This window comes from Chlamydomonas reinhardtii, chromosome 16 (assembly GCF_000002595.2).
Source record: "Chlamydomonas reinhardtii strain CC-503 cw92 mt+ chromosome 16, whole genome shotgun sequence".
In the NCBI taxonomy this organism is placed as follows: domain Eukaryota; kingdom Viridiplantae; phylum Chlorophyta; class Chlorophyceae; order Chlamydomonadales; family Chlamydomonadaceae; genus Chlamydomonas; species Chlamydomonas reinhardtii.
Window position 1 is genome coordinate 1,865,897 of NC_057019.1, and position 17,538 is coordinate 1,883,434.

The window sequence follows — 17,538 nt, forward strand, 5'->3', positions numbered from 1 at the left end:
CCTGCGCGCTGGAATCGCTGGTCGAGCCATGCGCATCGGTCCATTCGGCTGATACGGTCGAGCAGCATTTGGGTTGGCTTGTAACAGCTGTTGTTCCCATAATGGTACATATGGATCATATGCTCATAATGTTTCTACATTAGGGCTCAACGCCCTCGTTGCCGTGTCATCGATTGTTGCACTTTGTTCAGTGCCAAGCTGTGCTGAGTGGTTGACCGCTTTGCAATGGCTTCTGAAGCTCCAGCACCTGCGCCCGGCGCAGAGCACGTCAAGGTGCTGGGTATTAACATCAACCGAAAGAAAGCCGTGGAGACTGTCAAGGGGGCTGCTCTAGCTTACGTTGGTTTTAAGCTTGGCGTTGCCACGCTTAAGTTTATTGGTAAGAGCAACTCGGGTCAACTCATCACCCATAAAATCAGCACAACCGTTGACAGGGAGTGTGTGTGTCTACATGATAAACGGAGGGAGGCTACACATGACATGCCCGTGCATCTCTAGGGCCTCACCGGCGGGCTGCGTATGGCCTGATATCCGGGCAGCTGTCCGGAGCTCGGCTTGCGGCGGTTCGCCTCTCCTCCTCTGCTTACTCGCGCCTCCTCGCTCTCATGCTGCCATTACGCGGTCTTGCAGGGCGCCGTCTTGGAGGCGGCAAGCGCAGTCCACAGCCGGGTGCACCCGGTCAGCAGGTGACAGGGCGAGGGTGGCCAGCGTGAGAGGGGTTAGCACAGCGTGCCTCGCTTCAGCACGCCGGCGCCGGAACCCGCACCGACCGCACGGCCAGGCCCACGGCTGCCGACGCGCCCTTCTCCTCGACAGCGCATGCTCCCCTCGCTTCTTCGTATGCACCCACTCATGCCGCCGCTATCCAGCAACCCACCCCATCCCAGCACACCATCACCGACGCCAACCCGCCGGCCCCCTCCCCTCTCCCCCCTACCCAAACATCCAACGGCACAGGCGCGCGGCGGTGTTGCCTCCGCCTCCGCTGCCCCGGTCAACACCGAGCCGGGCGAGGATACGTGGAACGTGGTGGACTCCCCGCCGCCCCCCATACCCGAGGGCTACAAGGCTGTGGCCAATGCCGTACTGCCGTGCACGCCACAGGAGCTGTACAACGTACTGATCTCGGGGGCGACCGGCGGTACGGAGCTGTACATCAAGCAGCACCGGGACATCGGGCGGCAATGGGACCTGGTGGCGAGCGGCTGGCGCCGCGCGGCGGCGGCGGCGGGCGTGGAGGGTGCGCCGGCGCCTGCCGCGGAGCCAGCACCTGACCACAGCCTGTTGGGGCCTAAGAACCCGTTTGAGTGGGTGGTGAGTAGTGCCGTGGCACGGTGGGTGCGAGGCAGGGGTGGTGGAGGCCAGAGCAGAGGGCTGGAGTCAGCGGGGCGATGGCAAGGCCAGGGGCAGCGGTGTGTGCGAGGGCAAGGGAGGAGGTAGCGGAGTGGGCTGCAGCCGCTGCGGCAGGACGCATGATGGCGGCCGGACACATGCCCGCATTAGCTATCTGCATTCAGGGCGAGGGCTCTTAACTTGTGACTCGTCGCGCTCCATTGCTCAACTGGCTGCAGTATGGCGTGCCTGGCTCGGGTGGCTTCACTCGCGTGCTGACGTTCTGGACGCCCAAGAAGCCGCCGCAAACCATGGACACACGGTGCGTTCACGGGTATCCTGCTGTCCTCGTGTCCCCCCCATCTTCATGAAGCTTGCCGCGAATTCCATTCAAGTGTTCTTTACTGCACACATCTATCTGCGGTGCGAAGCAAAGACCCATTCTCGCTGTTCCTGATGTCGGGTTTGCCAGCCGCGCTACCCTGCTAACCCTACTGCCCCCCGCATCCTGTCGGATCCCCACCTTGCCTCCTGATGTACCGTGTGTGTGTGCCCCCTCCTGGTCGCTGCAGTTGCGTCCAGCGGCAGCAGCTGTGTGTGTACCGGGGCGGCGTGCTGGTGTTCGCCACCGCCATGAACATGCTGGACATTCCCTACAAGGTGGGAGGGACAGGGGAGGGGACTGAGGAGGGGACTGGGAGGGGACTGGGGAGGGAGCGGACAGGGGAGGGGACAAGGAGACTTGTGGGCTGCGTGCACGGGGCAGCCTGGCTCGTTGCGGAGTGGAATCTCCATGCGGCAGTGGTGGTGGTGGCTATGGCCGTGACACTCTGCTCAACACCCCAGTCCCAATCATGAATGTAACCCCCCTCCCGCTGCCAGGAGTGCTTCACGGTCAACACCGCCTGGCGCATCTCGCCCGGGGAGGCGCCCGGCACGTGCAGCCTTAGCATCAACCTCAAGGTGGGGCGGAAGGAGCGAGTGGCGCGGGGCTGCCAGCCGCGAAGGGGACTGCCCGCTGCTAGGCAAGGCGGATGGCCTGCACAGTGACCACGGGCCAGGGCCATCGGGCTGCGGCCCTGTCCGCACTGGAACGCGCGCTTCTGCGTCCTGCACCACGCCTTACCTCAAAAGGCAATTCTAGCTACGCACAACAAGAGCCAGTGTCTTTCACCGCACACCTTGCCCCACGCCCCCGCTTAGCTCCCCACCTCGAACACGCCAGCGCCCTTCGGGTATGCTCCCATAACTCGCATTGCACTGCTGCTGCCTGTACCTGCAGGTCCACTTCCTGCGCCGCCCCATCGTGGCCGGCATCATCAACATGACCACCTTCCGCGAGAGCGCCGCCTTCTTCTCCACCTTCGCGAACAACATCGCACAGCACCTGGCGGGGCTGAGGGACGCGGCGGCCGCGCCGCTGCCGGCGCCGCTGCCGCTCCCGGGGCCCGCGGGCGCGCTGCGGGGTAGGTAGTTGGCATGGACTGGGTGGGGGCGCCGGGGAGGTGCAGGGACTGGGGCGTGCAGCGGCCTGTACGGGGGCGTGGAACTTTGCAACAGCGTTCAGGGCGCGCTCTGTAAGCTTCCATCCTGAGACCATACGTGCGCCGCCTCCGCGCCGCCCCGCCGTGCGCAGGGCTGCCTCGTGCGTCGCTGCCGGCCTCTGGCGCCGGCCGCTCCGGGCCGCTGGTGTCGCCCTTCGCGGCCATGTCGGGTGCGGCGCTGCCGCCCGCCCCCACCGAGGCCGGCGGCCAGGCGCAGAGGCTGCGGCACACCATGCCGGCGTGGAAGCAGGTGCGGGCTGGGGGGGGTTGTACATGCCAGCCCAAACTAAACCAAAACCAACGAAAACGAGCGGAGCACAGGCTAGTTGCAAGCGATATTGGGGGATGGGAGCGATAGGGGGTGTTCCATATGTACTATGAGTATAGAAAAGAGGAAAAATCAGGAGCGCTGCTGGCTTGCGCTGCATGGCGTGCGTTGGGGCAGGGTAAGCGGCCCAGCACGGGCTTGCGTACAACACCACAGTGCTTATTTTAACGCTAGCGGCTAGCCACGCGAGCCGCCATGCCTCCACGGCGTCTACCGAGTTTCCAATAAAGCTGACGCCGCACCCGCCACCGCACATGTGCTCCTGCCCTCCCCCCCGCCAGCTCCGGGCGCTGGTGGTGTTCGCGGTGCTCGCCATCACACTGCTGCACCAGCTGCACTTGGGCCAGGTGCGGCGGCGGCGGCGGCGGCAGCAGGGGCCGGGACGGGCGGCAGAGGGCGGGTGCAGCTGCTGTGGGTGGATTGTGGGTGCACTCGGCGCGTGGTGGCTACTGCAAGAAACCTTCCTACGTGTGTGCATGTCATTCGAAGCACAGCGCTGCAGTCTGGGGAAGTGCGGGGTCTCAGAGACTTGCGGGTACGGCGGGGGGGGGTCTACATTTGTGTTGATGATTTACCGGCGCTGCAGCCTCTTGCCCTCTTGGACTCCCGAGAGGGGCCAGGCTGCGGAACACGGGCCATCCTGCAGCCGCACCTCCGCAGCGCCCACATCAATTCTAGCGCCCGGCACCAATACGGACCGCCTTTTCACACACACACACACACACACACACACACACACACACACACACACGCATACACACACATGCACATGCATATGCATGGGTTTGCACCCTTGAGAGCGTGTGGACACTAATCCCCCCTCGAGGTTAGAGTAGCCGGGGTTGCGTGATTTCCGGTTGGTAAGACCGGCGGCTGACCGCAGCAGGTATGCGAGGTGACTTCAGGTAACATCCGTAAACCGTCGTTTTGCTGCATCGCATACACTGTCTTTGCGCAACGTTTTCCTTGTGCTCTTTAACACACACACACACACACACACACACACACACACACACAACACACGCACATGCAGGAGCTGGCGGCGATCCGTGGCGGCGAGGCGGCGCCTGCACAAAGCACTGGCGGCGGCGGCGGCAGCGGCGGCCTGCTGTCTCAGGCGGGCGGGCTGGTGGCGGGCGCTCTGAGCCCGGTGGCAGGCGCCGCCGGCAGCCTCCATGTCGTACTGCAGGCGCTGGTGGACCGCATGGCGGGCGGCCGCGTGGCGATGCCGGGTGGCGGTGGCGGGGCGGCAGCGCAGGGCGGGGCGGGCGTGTAGAGCACGGTATGGGATGGAGGTCGGAGGACTCGGGGCCGGGCGTGTGTGTGTGTATGTGTGTGTGTGTTAAAGAGCACAAGGAAAACGTTGCGCAAAGATGTGTGTGTGTGTGTGTGTGTGTAAGTGTGTAAGTGTGTGTGTGTGTGTGTGTGTGTGTGTGTGTGTGTGTCCAGGATACCTGTTATGCTCGGCATGGTCCCAAAGTGGCCTTGTTAATTTTAGTTTGGTGGAGTACGCAACGTAGCGTCGGTCGGGGCGGGCGACTTCCTTGCAATCTTTTGAGGACGTGATAGGGTTTTAGGGTTTGGCAGCTTGAGGAGCGCAATTTGTTGCGGTATCCTACTTGCGGGAATTTGGCCTTTCGCTAAGTGGACAAACGCCACTGTGCCATGCGTGAGCAGTCATGGCTGCGAGGAAGATTACAAGGGAGGTAGAAGGACGGGAGGCGGAGACGGCTGATTAGCTGAACGACACGAGTATCGTTTCGTTGTCGAGAGGCGAAGTGCCGTAAGCGCATACTAGCACGAGCGGACGCGAGCGGGAAGACATGCACTGCGGCACGGCTACACCACGAACTGTTGGTAGCACCACTGTGAGCCGGTAGCCGCTCCTGGTCCGTCCGTGCAGCTGACGGGCCTCGCTCTTTGCTCCGTGCAGAGCGCATTGCCCCCTTGCCATGCATGGGGTCATCGCCAGCTGGCCGTGCTTCCCTGACTGCGTCCCTCGCCTACATGAAGGAACAAAGGAGCTTGCACATGACTTATTCTGATGTTGGTCCCACTGCAGCTTGCCAAGCACGGTACTGTGTATGAACACCATGCGGCAGCCCGTCCCCTGCTGCACAGTGGAGAAGCAGGGCGTTGCTACGGGGCTTACAAGCTGCGCGTAGCTGGGTCAGGTCTTCGAGTTTGAGGATTGAGACTGAGAGCCGCCAGGTTCAAGTAGGATGCAGAGGGGCATTGCGTGGAAAGACGCTCCTCGCTGCAGGGCGGGGGGCGACATGTGTTTCATACGGGTGCGCAGTGCTTGCATCGGATGGCGTACATCACGTGTAAGTGCCCGCCTGCGGAGCCGACGAGCCGTGTAGACAGGTTTGGCAGGCTGCACCAAGGATTTTTTGCGATGTGGGAGCAGTATCCATTCAGGTATGGTGTGCTCGCGGCCGGTCCACATTGGTTTGGTGGCGTGCTGTCTGTGGTGGTCGGGGCGGGCTAGTGCCTGGCAATCGATAGCAGTGTCAGGGATGGAAAGGATGCGCAGGGATGCGTACCCAGGTGGCCCAAGGAGGGGTTCGACTTGTTGCTGTGTGCGAGAAATGGTTGATTGGTTGCATGGGGTAGGGTTACCTGTCGGACAGGTGCCGGACATGAGGGCGTCATGGCCCGCAAGACATTCGTGCACGAATCACAATCGTCTGGACCGATTGTTTTAATAGACAATACGGACCGTACTGATTGTTATACAGTATACAGGCATATCCGCATAAGTGACAGAAGCAATACGGTGCAAGAGATGGTTGAGCACAACGAGTTGCAAGGCGCTCCCAAGCGAGTGAAGCAATCAGGTATCAGCATCGCCCCTAGTATTGCCCCTGGTAACGCCAGGGCAAATCTTGCAATGACTCGCACTGCGAACCTCTGACCCCACCCACATCGCGATGCCCGCCTCGCATCGCACCTCGGACTCCCCCCCCCATTTCAGACGCGCTAGACCGCTACGCGGAAGCTCTGGCAGATGCGCTAGAGGCATTCTTCAACGACAAAGGCGATGCGGCCCTTGCTGGTCTAGTTCACAGCGACGAGGTGCGTGGACCATCGTGCCACCGCTGCCTGGCCTTCGCCTGGCATTGCCCCCGCCCCAGTCGACCTCCGCGCCATGGCCTCCTCAACCCTATGCCTGCCCAACATGATGTTGGCTTTTCATGTGCTGCTGCAGCTGGTGTGGCATGACGCCTTGCGCCCGGGGCAAAGCTTCGTGGGCATCCAGCGCCTGCAGGTGAGCCGCCGGGTGCGCCTACCTGCTGCCTTGTAGCCCGACACCAGTTGACCCCACTGAGGCCCAGCCCAGACGAGCCGCGTCGCACTGCTGAATCAATTTGCTTGTATGACAGGTCCGACCAGCAGCCACCCGACTCTTTCCCCTGGGTGACTGACTCCGCCGCGTGCCACAAACCATTGCCCGCACCCTTCCATACACACACGGCCTGCCTACGAGACCACAGGCGGTCCGGGACCTGCTGCGCGGTGCCGTTCCCGACCTGGCGCTGCGTCTGACCAGCCGGCCGCTGCACACCGGCGAGGACGGCGTGGTGCTGGGCTACTGGGCCGCGCGGGGTGGGTTGCCGAACTGCTTCGCACCGTTCGTAGAGCTGTTCGTATGCGGTGCTGGGTTGGGTGCTCTGGTTGCTGTGTGGGCTGGAGGCAGCGCGATGTCACGGGAATGACTGGTCATGGAGCACAGGCATGGTGTTGACATGGTGCTCGGCATGTGCAAACGCTGGCTGGCCTGGAAAGCAGCGGGACTGTCTTGAAGGGGCAAGGGTGTTGACAAACTCTGCCATCCCTCGAGATGGCCAGCAGCGTGCCGCGACGCGATTGTGCTTGCTTTTGTGGCTGGCACGCAGGCACGCACACGGGGGCTCTGGGTCCAGACCTGCCCGCTTCCGGCACGGCTGTGTCGTGGGAGGGTAGCGTCGTGGTGCGCACACGCCCTGTGAGCACCCCCAACAGCAGCACCCCGGGGGCCGGCGCCGCACCGCAGGCCGATTCGGCGGAGGCTGGCGAGGCGGAGCCGGCGTCACAGCAGACTGCCGCGGGGGCCGCTCTGGAGGGCGTGGAGGTGTGGTGGTCCTGGGACCCGGTCTTCCTGTTCCGGCAAATGGGTTGGAAGGAGTGCCCGCCCGCCAAGGCGCAGCAGGCGGCCGAGGGAACAGATGCAGGGGCAGCTCCAACTGGAGCGGAGGCAGCGGAGGGAGGAGCGGAGGGGGACGCCGCATCCAAGGAGGAGCCAGTGACGGAGGAGAACGACCTGTGCCTGCGGACGGCGGCGGCGGCACGGCGCGCTTACGCGACCGAGGCGGAGGCGGTCGAGGCTGCAGCGGCGGCAGTTGCGGCCTCTGCGGCCGCAGCCGAGCGGGTGGGCGAGTCGGCGGAGGCGCTGGCGGCTGCACAGGCGGCCAACCGCGCCGTTGTGGAGCTTTACTTTCACACCTATAACACAGGTGCGTTTGCACCTCAAAGAGACTTATATGCACAGGGGCTTCAGTGCAAGCACGTCGTTCCCCAGTTGGACAGCTTTAGGAGGCGTGTCCTCCCATCTGCCCTGCTGTCGCGTTCTCGCCGGTCAAGGTCCCGTCAACACCACGCTGCTCCCGTGCCACCATGACGCTGCCCCCGGGACCTGCAGGCCATTACGGCGTGTTGGATCACATTGTGGATCCAGAATATCAGTACGACGGCCTTCTGGACCTGGGGGACAAGTGAGTGGTGCCATGGCGGCACGGGAGCCTTTCATTGCGCCTGAACACTACCCTGGCATTGCTAACCAGCATGGCGGCAGCTTCCAGCCCAACCCTGAGTGCCCAGGACCAGACACGCACCAGGCAGCCTTGTCCCGGGCCGGCCCGACTGCTTGCACATGCCACTTCTATCGGCACCTGACCCGTGGCCTGACCCTCTCCAAACGCGTTCGTTGCACACCGTCCGTGCGCTACTTAACAACGCACTGACACCAACCCCCCCCCACCTCCCCCATCCTGCCGAACCTTATGTCGTACCTTCCCTCTTCTAGGCGCGGCCGTGCCGCCATGTCTGCCATGATGGGGGGCTGGCGGGACTGTGTGCCCGACCTGGCCATCGGGCATGAGCTGTTCGTGGCCGTGGGCGGAGACCGGGTCACCTTCCGCTGGGTCATCCGGGTGCGTGTGCATGGCTGGCGGTCCCGTGGGGCAGGAGCCCGGTCAGGGGCGCTGGGGTGGGGTGGTTGGGGTGGGCTGGGTTTGTGTTGCGTGTCGTGTAAAGGACCGCGTCCTGACCTGGGTGCTTGCTTCGGGCGTCACTGCTCCGTGACAGTTGTGAAGGTGGAAAGTCGGTACTCAAACTGATGGCCTATGCTTGCCGCCATCCTCTGTAGGGCACGCACTCCACGCCCGACAGCAAGCTGCTGGGCGTGCCGGCCGGCGGCGCGGCCCTGCACGTGATGGGGGTCACCACGCTCACCCTGCGCGGCGGCCGCATCTGCCGCAAGATCAGCCACGCCAACGCCGCCGTGACGCTGCAGCAGCTGGGCGCCGCACGCGCACCGCAGTTACCCGGGCTGTAGGGAAATGCACCTGTTGGGGGCAAGAGGAGAGGGTGGAGGCGGGTGGGCAGAGGTTTCTGTGGGCGATTTGACCTTGAGTGGCAGGTTTAGACAGACAGGGTTCAGACATTATATGCTTGTACTCATAATACAAGCACATCGATAGGTCACGGATATCGGGCGCACGCGAGAGAAGAATGTGAAGATGTTTGGACAGCTTGGACTCCTTACTTTTGTTTGCTTCAATGCTTTGGTGAATGCTTTGCCTTTGACGCACCATTATGGTGCGGCCACCCTAAATCACTTGTTGCTCAGTCGGCTCGAGCTTCTCCCTCGGCTCGCCGTTGCATTACGCTAGTGCTCGTCTACACAGCTCATCCGTGGACGCCGGTCGACTGCCTGCAGGTGCGCATCGGCTATGCTATCCGCGCGGTGTGGCGTCGCATTGAGTCTGTGTGGTGCTATCGCCTTGGCCGGGCGCCCGGAGCGTGAGGAATGCGCGTCAGCAAAACATCGACACAACCTGCCAGCTACCGTCGGTACAGTAACAGCGCGCGAACGACGCACCAATGCCTTGTCCCTTCTTGCTACGCATTTATGTGGGCACGGGTGGGAGCCACACACATCGGGACTACGCTTTCCTGCCCCTTGCCATGTTCCATCACGAGCTCGAGCTTCTCCCGGAGCAGCAAAGCACAGAGAGGGCTCGCAGCCTTGCGCACTTGACTCAGGATGACATCATTGCAGCACTCCTGTTCCTAATTCAAGAGGTACCCGATGGCTTGGCGAACGACTTGCGCGCGAACCCCACGCGGCGACCCGCTGAGCTCTCGGGGAGGCAAAACTTCAAGACCCTCGTGTCAATATCAGCAACGCTAGCGGGCTCGGCCTCGGGTGTGCGGGGCTTGCTGGGCGAGGCGCTGGCAGTGGCGCGGGGGTTGCCCCCCGACGAGAGTTGGCCCGTGGCGCGACATGCGTCAGCATGTCTCCTTCAAAAGCAATGCGAGCATGCGAATGTGAAGGCGTCCTACGATGTCTTGCGACGCTTTCTTCGTCCCCCAAACGACATCTGTACAAGCCGGAGATTTTGCATGCGAATCTTGAATGATGTACAGCACACAGTGGCCCCGCCACTCCTGAGCCACGCCGACCCGGCATGTTTCAGTGGCCCTGTGACGCATGTATGGACCGGCCTAGTCCTCACTGCACAGGTCAATGTAGCTAGCGCCGCTCGACCTGGCCCGCTTGCGCTGCCCCGCCACCCCACCGCTCAACCCCTCGGCCTCCTCCCCCGTCACCTCCCCCCCGGGCCCCGCCGCCGCCGCCGCCACGCCACCACCGCCGCCGCCGCTGCCAGCCTCCCCGTGCCCGTGTCCATTGCCGTACTGCCCCTGCTCTTCGTACGAGTTATGGCGCGGGTACGTGCCGTACTCATCAATGTCGGCCTCGGGCTCCGCAGCGAGTCCGGCTACAAATGCGGCGCCGTGCGCGTCGTATCGGCCATCGTAACCGTCATCGTAACCGCCGTCGTATTCTCCTCCATACTGGTCGTGGTCGTCGTACACGAAGTCTCCGCCGCCGGCCGCGTCAGCGGCAGCGGTGTCAGCGGCATGCTCGCCGGCACCGTTAGGCTCCTCGCGGGGCGCCCGGTCACGCTGGAAGGGACTCAACACGCCGGCGGTAGCGCCGCCGTCCTCACGGCCGCCACCGCTGCCACCGCCTGCCCCTGTGCCGGCTGCTGCTGCCACGTCACTTCCACCCACAACGCCTCTGCCGCCATCGCTGCCGCCATCGCCACCGCCCCCAGGCAGCTCGGTGCCCCGCCGTGTCCACGTGGCCGCTGCGCGCGCCGTCTTGGTCTGCCGGCCACCGCCTGCGGCGCCGTTGCTGCTCGTCCTCTTCAGGAGAAGCGGCTGGCTGGCTGCCGGCTTGCGGCCCCGCCCGCCGCCACGGCCGCCGCCGCCACGGCCGCCCGCGCCGGCCGCCCGGTCCGCTCCACCCGCGGCCTGCTGCGCCTGCCGCTCTGGCGGACCTGCCTGCCCCTGCCGCGGTTGCTTTTGCGCCAGTAGCGACGGCGGCTGTTGTGGCTGCTGCGCCTGCGGCGGCGGCGATGCCGATATCTGCTGTTGGCTTGTTGTGGGCTTGCCGCGCGCGCCCGCCACCTCCACTCGGAGCAAGTTGAGGTCGGAGCGCGCCTGAACGAGCTGGCGCTCCAGGTACTGCGGAGGGAGCGCACGTGCACGGGGCGGTTTGGGGGCGGGCTATGTGGTGTTGCAAGCAGTACGGGAGGTGGGAGCAGCCGTCCATGACGGGAGTGGAGGAAACACAAGTAGGGCCAGCAATGGCTTTCGCCATTCCCAGCACGACGCACGAGCCACCTCGAAGCTGAGGCCACACACGGACACGAACACGTACACACACGCATGTACGGAAGTACCTCGGTGCCCTCACCTCGATCTGGTGCTGCTTCCGCTGGTTGTCCATCTGCAGCGCCACCAACTCTGCCTGCAACCCGCCCAGCTTCAGGCGCGCGCCGCTCTCGGAGTGCTGCACGGCCTGTGCCGGGGCAACATGTGGGAGCGCGGCTCTCGGCCCCATGACATCACAGCCCACTCCAGATATGTCAGGTGAGGTGGTACACCTTGGGTCGACGCCCGTGGCGCCTGCCAGTTACCACGACCGCCTACCTTGCACGCCGCCAGCTCCTGCCGTAACCGGAGCACCTCCTCCTGTAGCTCCGGCACACAGCCGGGCAGCTGAGCCGCCGCCGCCGCCGCCGCCGAAATCGCGGTATTGCCGCCGCAGCCGGCAGAGCGCGACGGCGAGGCGGCGAGGCGTGTGGCTGCCATGCCCGCGCCAGCCGCCGCTGCCCCCGCCACCGGCCCCACAGCGCCACTGGACGCCTCCGCCTTCACCCCATCACCAGCCGCCGACCTCTGTATGGACATACCACCACAGAAACCATCTTTTTGTTTTAGACCTCGGCAGCGCAGAGCGACCACACACATATGACCATGCGGGCGCGTCCCAGCCATGGCATGACATGAGGGCCCAAGCTGCTGCCGCCGCCATCGCCGCCGCATCATCCCTGTTTGTGCCGCTACCGCTACCGCTACCGCACCGCACCGCACCTGCGCCTTGCGGCCGGCCTGGTCCAGGAAGTCGATGTGCGCTGTGAGGCGCTGCACCTCCTGTTCCAGCTCGCGCCGCAGGCGGGCCTCCCGCGCCCAGCCCCGCTCCGCGTAGGCCGCCAGGCGCAGCACGCCCAGGTGGAACTGGTACTGCGCGGACACACCAGATCACACAAGGCCACACCAGGCCGGGGGCCAGGGGCAGGGGGCGCAGGGCCGGGAGCAGAGGTGAATGATAGAGTGGATGGTGTGATGCGGTATGAGTTGGGAGTGATGGGTTCAAGGATGTCACCGACACTCTGATCGCGGTTTTAGCGCTGAGACCGTCATTACGCAAGGCACCTAACACGCCAACATGCGGCACTACGCTAGCAAGGCGCACTCACCCCGCTAGCAGCCTCCGTGATGGCCCGGAAGAACTCTGTAGGTGGCCGTGCATGGGTTGGGCGTCGTGTGAGGGCGCATGCACGGAAGGGGCCACAGCACATAAGCAAGGCCATCCAAGCGCGGGCTGTTTCCTGCACCCTGCTTACCCGACCACCCAACCACCCACCTCCTTTCTTGTCCCAATACAGCAGCACCTCTTCCTCGGCCTTGACAGCACGGCTGGTGACGTACAGCATTACCGGGTGCAGCGAAGGTTTGCCATCGGCGTCCGTGCGCCGGATGAAGCCCTGCCCGTGCGGCGATGTGGCCGTGTGGCGGTGAGACAGAACGGTGCGGCAACAGGCACGGTTACTGCTGGTCGCGGCGGCTATGACAGACCGCGCGGCGGTGGTTCCCAGGCGTCATGCACTCATGCAAGGCCGCCTTGACACGAGCAATGCCCCCACCCCCCACCCCCTCTTGAATACTGAGGCCTATTTCATTGGGCTCGGGCTCGGGCACATACACCCCCCCCCCACACACACACACATACGACACACCCTCGTGTCGGCGCCCGCGTACCTGCACAGAGGTCGCGTTCATGGCGCGATCGTCATACTGCTTGCATGTGCAGTTGCGGCCCGCTGCCTGCCCCACCGGCCCTGCCGCCGCGCCCTTGCCCTGGAGCTGCTGCGGCTGGGTGTCCAGCCCGGGGTCGTCCCGCCACAGGTCCTTGCAGTAACCCCTGTCGAGAGGGTGACAGCAGTTGGAGGCAAGGCGGGCATGTGCGAATCGGCGGTGGCGGCCTTGAAAGCGCCAATGGGTGATCGCGCTTTCAACAGGCCTGTCGTAGTAGACCCTCTTTCAGCCCATACGCCGATACGGTCGTGCTCGTGAGCACACGCAATAGCATAACACCTGTGTTACTGCGTAGGACGCGTGACCATGCCATAACGAGAGACGAACCCCCTGAGTTTTAGCACAACAAGGAGGACGCACCAGAACTTCACCTCGTTGGCGCAGGTCATGATACAGCGCCGCGTGTCGCCCACCACCAGTAGCTTCTTCGCATCCTCCACATAATGCTGTGAGCGTGAAAGCAGGTGACGGCCATGGGGTTGGGCAGATTTTGAGGTGGCAGGAAATGTGGTAGAACGGAGCACGTGTAAGTTGTGTGTGGCCAGGCTAATACGTGCGTACGAGCGGCGCGGCGCGGGTGGGTTCAACGTGCGGGCGTGGGGTCGGCGCGGGCGTGATGCTGTTGCTTGCGACTGCACGTGGTGCCTCCGCTGATGTCGCCCGCGTGTCCGGAGAGAACGACCCCGATGGGCGATGTCAAAGTACGGCACTTGTACATAGCACGCGTCGTTGCACGCATGTCCGCTTCAGGCCCCCTGCATGCCCGCTGTGTGCGTCCTGCATGCCTCCTGCACGCCCCCTTCATGTCCCTGCATGCCTCACCTCCGTGAATAAGAAGTTGTGAGTGTAGGCATCTCGGAGCCGCCGCTCGTGCGTCTCATCAGCAAGCACATACTCATCGTTCTCTTTCTGCGAACGAGTACAGCGCACGCAGCACCAGCTCTTTCGGCACTTGTATTGTGAGGACTGGTTTTGTTCAGAAGCTCACACGTAGCATGTATGTGTGTGGCTTAGTCTGGTTTGCTAGCTCATACACAGCATCTACGGCTTGCGCACAAACTGAAACTGCCCTCGCTTCAGGGTCTTACCACGGTCTTGATGTCTCCAAAGTACGCGGCTATGAACGTGTTGGCAGGCAGCCGTCCTGCATGGCAGGGCGTACACGCGAACTGCGTTTCAACAGACGGCATGTAGCTGTGTTGCCTATGCTCATGGCCGTTTGCAAACTCTAACTGTGTTGCATGCGGCACAGCGCTCCACCAGTTGCGCCAGCTTCCAAGACAGCTGCTACCCCATTCTCACTCTCTCCCCTATAGGCAACCGCCACCACGCAACCAGGCATGACGCCGCTCACGTGTGTACAACAGCATGCGTTGCTTGTGCCGCATGCGGCGGCGAATGAAGGGGTTGTTGTACACGGGGTGGCAGGGGTCATCCACGTGGGCCACCTTGACGAGGCCGGGGTCCTGCTGCGACAGAACTGCCTGCACGGCGCCGTGCCGTGCAGTTGCAACGAGTTCAGCAAGTAAGGGTGAAGTAAGGGTAACAAACGCCAGATCATGTCCAATCGCATGTGACGGGTGCACATGCCTTACCGTCACGCGTTGCAAAGTGCCGCTACCCCGCGATTACTCCTCCACTCCTGCCCAACCTGCAGCCGTTCATTACACACACACACACACACACACACACACACACACACACACACACACACACACACACACACACACACACACACACACACACACACCACGCTCGTTGCATCCCACTCGCCTGCGCAAGTCTGCCAGTCACGTGCTTCACCAGCCAAGCGTTGCCCATAATGGTCGGCAGCACAGCCACATCGCCAGGCACCTGCGGCTCAGCCTCCTGATCCTCGGCAGCGGCGGGCCCGGCCGCCGGCGCGCCCGGCTTGCCGGCTGCCGCCTCTTGACCAAGCTGGCTCCTGGTCTTCCACCGCACCAGGTACAGCCCGTCCACCTTCATGCCGTGCTCGAGGATCCTGTGGAGCTCCTTCACGCGCTGCTGCGCGGCCGGCGTGACGTCGCCCCAGTCCTCCTCGGGAGGCGGCAGCGCGCTGCGTGGGTGTTTGTTTCACAGCGTGGGGAGATTCAGACAGGTGAGCTCCATGCCACGTAGATCAGCAACATGGCAGCATTGTGCTGCCGTACAAGCGTGCAAGCTGGCAGCTCCAACTTGGATAACCCAACCCACAAACACGGCAAGGCACCATGGGGCACCGCGCGCTCACTGTAGGTTCGACCAGAGCCCTCCACCTTGGAGTCCGCCTCCGCCGCCCGCCCCCGCGGCGCGCTCCTCGTCTCCCGCCACTGCCCCCCTGCACACCAGGTCCTCAAGCGGCTCCTCCTCCTCCTCCTCCGCGCCCGCATCGCCCTCCCTGCCCGCCTCGTTCTTCCACCCCTGGCCCGCAGCGCCGTCTGCCGCCCCGCCTGGCCCGCCACCGCCCGCGCGGCCCTCCTCCAGCTGCCTCGGCAGCGGCCCCAGCGCCGGCCGCGACGAGGCCATGTACGCTTCAAGAAATTCCCACAGCGCCGGAGCCTCCGGCAGCGCGTGTCCGCCAGCCCCCGCGGCAGCGGCTGCGACTATTCCATGCTTCTCCGCGGCGCCGCCAGTGCCATTGGCACCCGCGCGCCCCGCCGGCCCACTGACGTCGCAAGCGTCACCGGCTCCGGCACCTGTCATCGGCGCCTTGGGCGGTTTGCCCGCGGCTGCGGCATTAATGGCCAGGGGTTCGGGCCGATTCCGTGTGGCGGCCGCGGCGGCGCCGCTAATTCCCACCACCTCATCGTCGGCTTCATCGCCTGCCTCCATCGCGGCAGCGGCTGCATCCGGATCCCTGTCCAGGCCGCGCCGCTGCTCGCCGCGCCCTGCAGTAGGCGCCACCGCAGAAGCAGCACCAGCGCCGCCGCTGGCGGCAGTCGCAGGGTCGTTGGGGCGCCGGCGCTTGCTGCCCTCGCTCACTGACCCGTGCGCCGCAGCCGACTGAAGCGGCGGCAGCCGCAGCCCCGCTGCGCTGCCGCCGTTAGCAGCGGTACCCGCGCCAAGTGCTGCTGGTGCTGTCGCGGCTGGTGGCAATGACGTAAGCGAACTTGAACGGTGCAGCACGGGCACAGAGATCTTCTCTTTACGTGCAGTTCGCTTGGATCTGCGGGGACACAGCAGCCGAGGCAGCGCAAGGAGTGAGTGGGCCGCGAAAATTCAATGACCCAGATCCCATCGGGTTGCGTACTCGTACATGGACACAGGACACACTGCTTTACCATGCCAACACCTCCCCTCCCCCCCGGCCCCGGCACCTTCAACACGCACCTGCCCCTGCGCGAGCCATGCAGCCGCTGTTGCCGCTCGTCCAGCGTGTCGTAGTGCTCCCCACCCGAAGACGCCGCCGTCGTTGCCGCTGCCGCCGACGGCGTGCCCGCTCCGGCTGCCGGTTCCGGAGCATGCGCTTCCCGCGCCGTACGCGACCCAACTTCTGCGGCAGCAGCACCGGCAGCGCCAGCCTCCGCCTGGCCTACCGCGCCCGCCGCACCGCTGGCACCGGCGCCGCCTGTGTTTGTCACCATGCTTTCCGACGTGCAGGTTGACGCCGCCGCCTGCGCAAAGGCGTGCCTGACGGCTGCCCGAGTGTCCCCGCAGTTCCACGCCGCTGAGGCTTGCTCCTCCAGGATCGGCGGAGAGGGCGCGGCGGGCGGCGCCCTGCCCGGCGCACCGTCCTGCGCCGCAGCCTGGTGCGGGTGATGCTGCCGCTGCTGCTGTAGCGGCAGTTGCTGCGGTTGTTGCTGGTGGTGGTGCTGTTGCGACGTTGTCGCAGCATGTTGGTGACCGCCCGCCGCCGAGGCGGATGGAAGGCAACTCGCGCCGCCGCCAGGCCCCCCGCCGCCGCCGCCCCTGCTTGCATCGTTGCCGGCTTCTGCACAGCCGTCGCCGCCGCCATGCGCCCGGGCAGCGCCCGTAAAAGCGCCACCGGGATGTGAGGCTGAGGTGGTGGCTGCACGGATGGCGGCTGAGGAGAGTGCCGCGCCCGTAGCCGTCGCCGCAGCGGTCGCCGCAGGCTGCATCACCACCTGCAGCTTTTCCTTTTCCAAAATGGCGTCCACATCCAGGCCGCCGTCGTCATCATCATAGAGAAAGGCATCCTCCTCCTCGTCCTCGTCTTCCTCATCGTTATCAGCAGCAACGTTGGCAACACCACCGCCGTCTTGGTCGCCTGCAACGTCCCTGACAGCAGCGGCAGCGCCGCCACGGCCCCCATCAGGCAGCGCAGCCATGCGGTCACCGGCTGCACCATCAGGCGCGGCTGCTGCACCTGCACTGCCTCCAACGCATTCCGTACCCGCCGTAGGCGAGGCGCCAAGGTCTGGGTGCGACCCCATAGTTGCGAAACGCGCGTGCTCTGAAACCTGTTGTCAGCTACGACAGGCGACTGCTCATCTCCGCTGCACCACGCTGTAGCCTGCACGCGCTCACGAGTCCTCGCACGGGTAATGTGATTTGGGCCAGTCTGATTCCCGAGCGCGCCAATTCCAGTCTAGGGTCTGCCCTGGGGTCTACCAACTTGGCTGTGTTGCCCTTGAGTCATGGCTGCTTGAACACCGATACAGA

The 17,538-nt window shown here is 64.4% G+C and overlaps 3 protein-coding genes across 3 annotated transcripts; 2 read left to right on the plus strand and 1 right to left on the minus strand.

Annotated features, from left to right (window-relative positions):
* The first annotated feature begins 110 nt into the window (after positions 1 to 110).
* On the plus strand, positions 111 to 5,912 carry CHLRE_16g655600v5 (uncharacterized protein). The gene is made up of 10 exons (XM_043070889.1): positions 111 to 379; positions 631 to 686; positions 958 to 1,314; positions 1,572 to 1,654; positions 1,905 to 1,992; positions 2,215 to 2,295; positions 2,615 to 2,798; positions 2,969 to 3,126; positions 3,486 to 3,551; positions 4,238 to 5,912. Exons 1-10 carry the CDS (start codon positions 226 to 228, stop codon positions 4,478 to 4,480), a joined length of 1,470 nt encoding a protein of 489 aa, XP_042915531.1. The 5' UTR covers positions 111 to 225; the 3' UTR covers positions 4,481 to 5,912.
* A 48-nt stretch (positions 5,913 to 5,960) lies between these two features.
* CHLRE_16g655650v5 (uncharacterized protein) lies at positions 5,961 to 9,212 on the plus strand. The gene is made up of 8 exons (XM_001697771.2): positions 5,961 to 6,044; positions 6,182 to 6,282; positions 6,416 to 6,475; positions 6,702 to 6,813; positions 7,104 to 7,700; positions 7,886 to 7,958; positions 8,270 to 8,396; positions 8,612 to 9,212. The coding sequence occupies exons 1-8, from the start codon at positions 5,993 to 5,995 to the stop codon at positions 8,798 to 8,800; spliced, it is 1,311 nt and encodes a 436-aa protein (XP_001697823.2). The 5' UTR covers positions 5,961 to 5,992; the 3' UTR covers positions 8,801 to 9,212.
* Positions 9,213 to 9,232: 20 nt separating this feature from the next.
* CHLRE_16g655700v5 (uncharacterized protein) lies at positions 9,233 to 17,527 on the minus strand. The gene is made up of 14 exons (XM_043070890.1): positions 16,246 to 17,527; positions 15,167 to 16,081; positions 14,689 to 14,992; positions 14,270 to 14,399; positions 14,004 to 14,059; positions 13,738 to 13,824; positions 13,276 to 13,361; positions 12,859 to 13,021; positions 12,464 to 12,584; positions 12,297 to 12,331; positions 11,911 to 12,060; positions 11,467 to 11,715; positions 11,231 to 11,335; positions 9,233 to 10,998 (listed from the first exon to the last, which is right to left on the minus strand). The coding sequence occupies exons 1-14, from the start codon at positions 17,307 to 17,309 to the stop codon at positions 9,973 to 9,975; spliced, it is 4,491 nt and encodes a 1,496-aa protein (XP_042915532.1). The 5' UTR covers positions 17,310 to 17,527; the 3' UTR covers positions 9,233 to 9,972.
* Between the last annotated feature and the right edge of the window lie 11 nt (positions 17,528 to 17,538).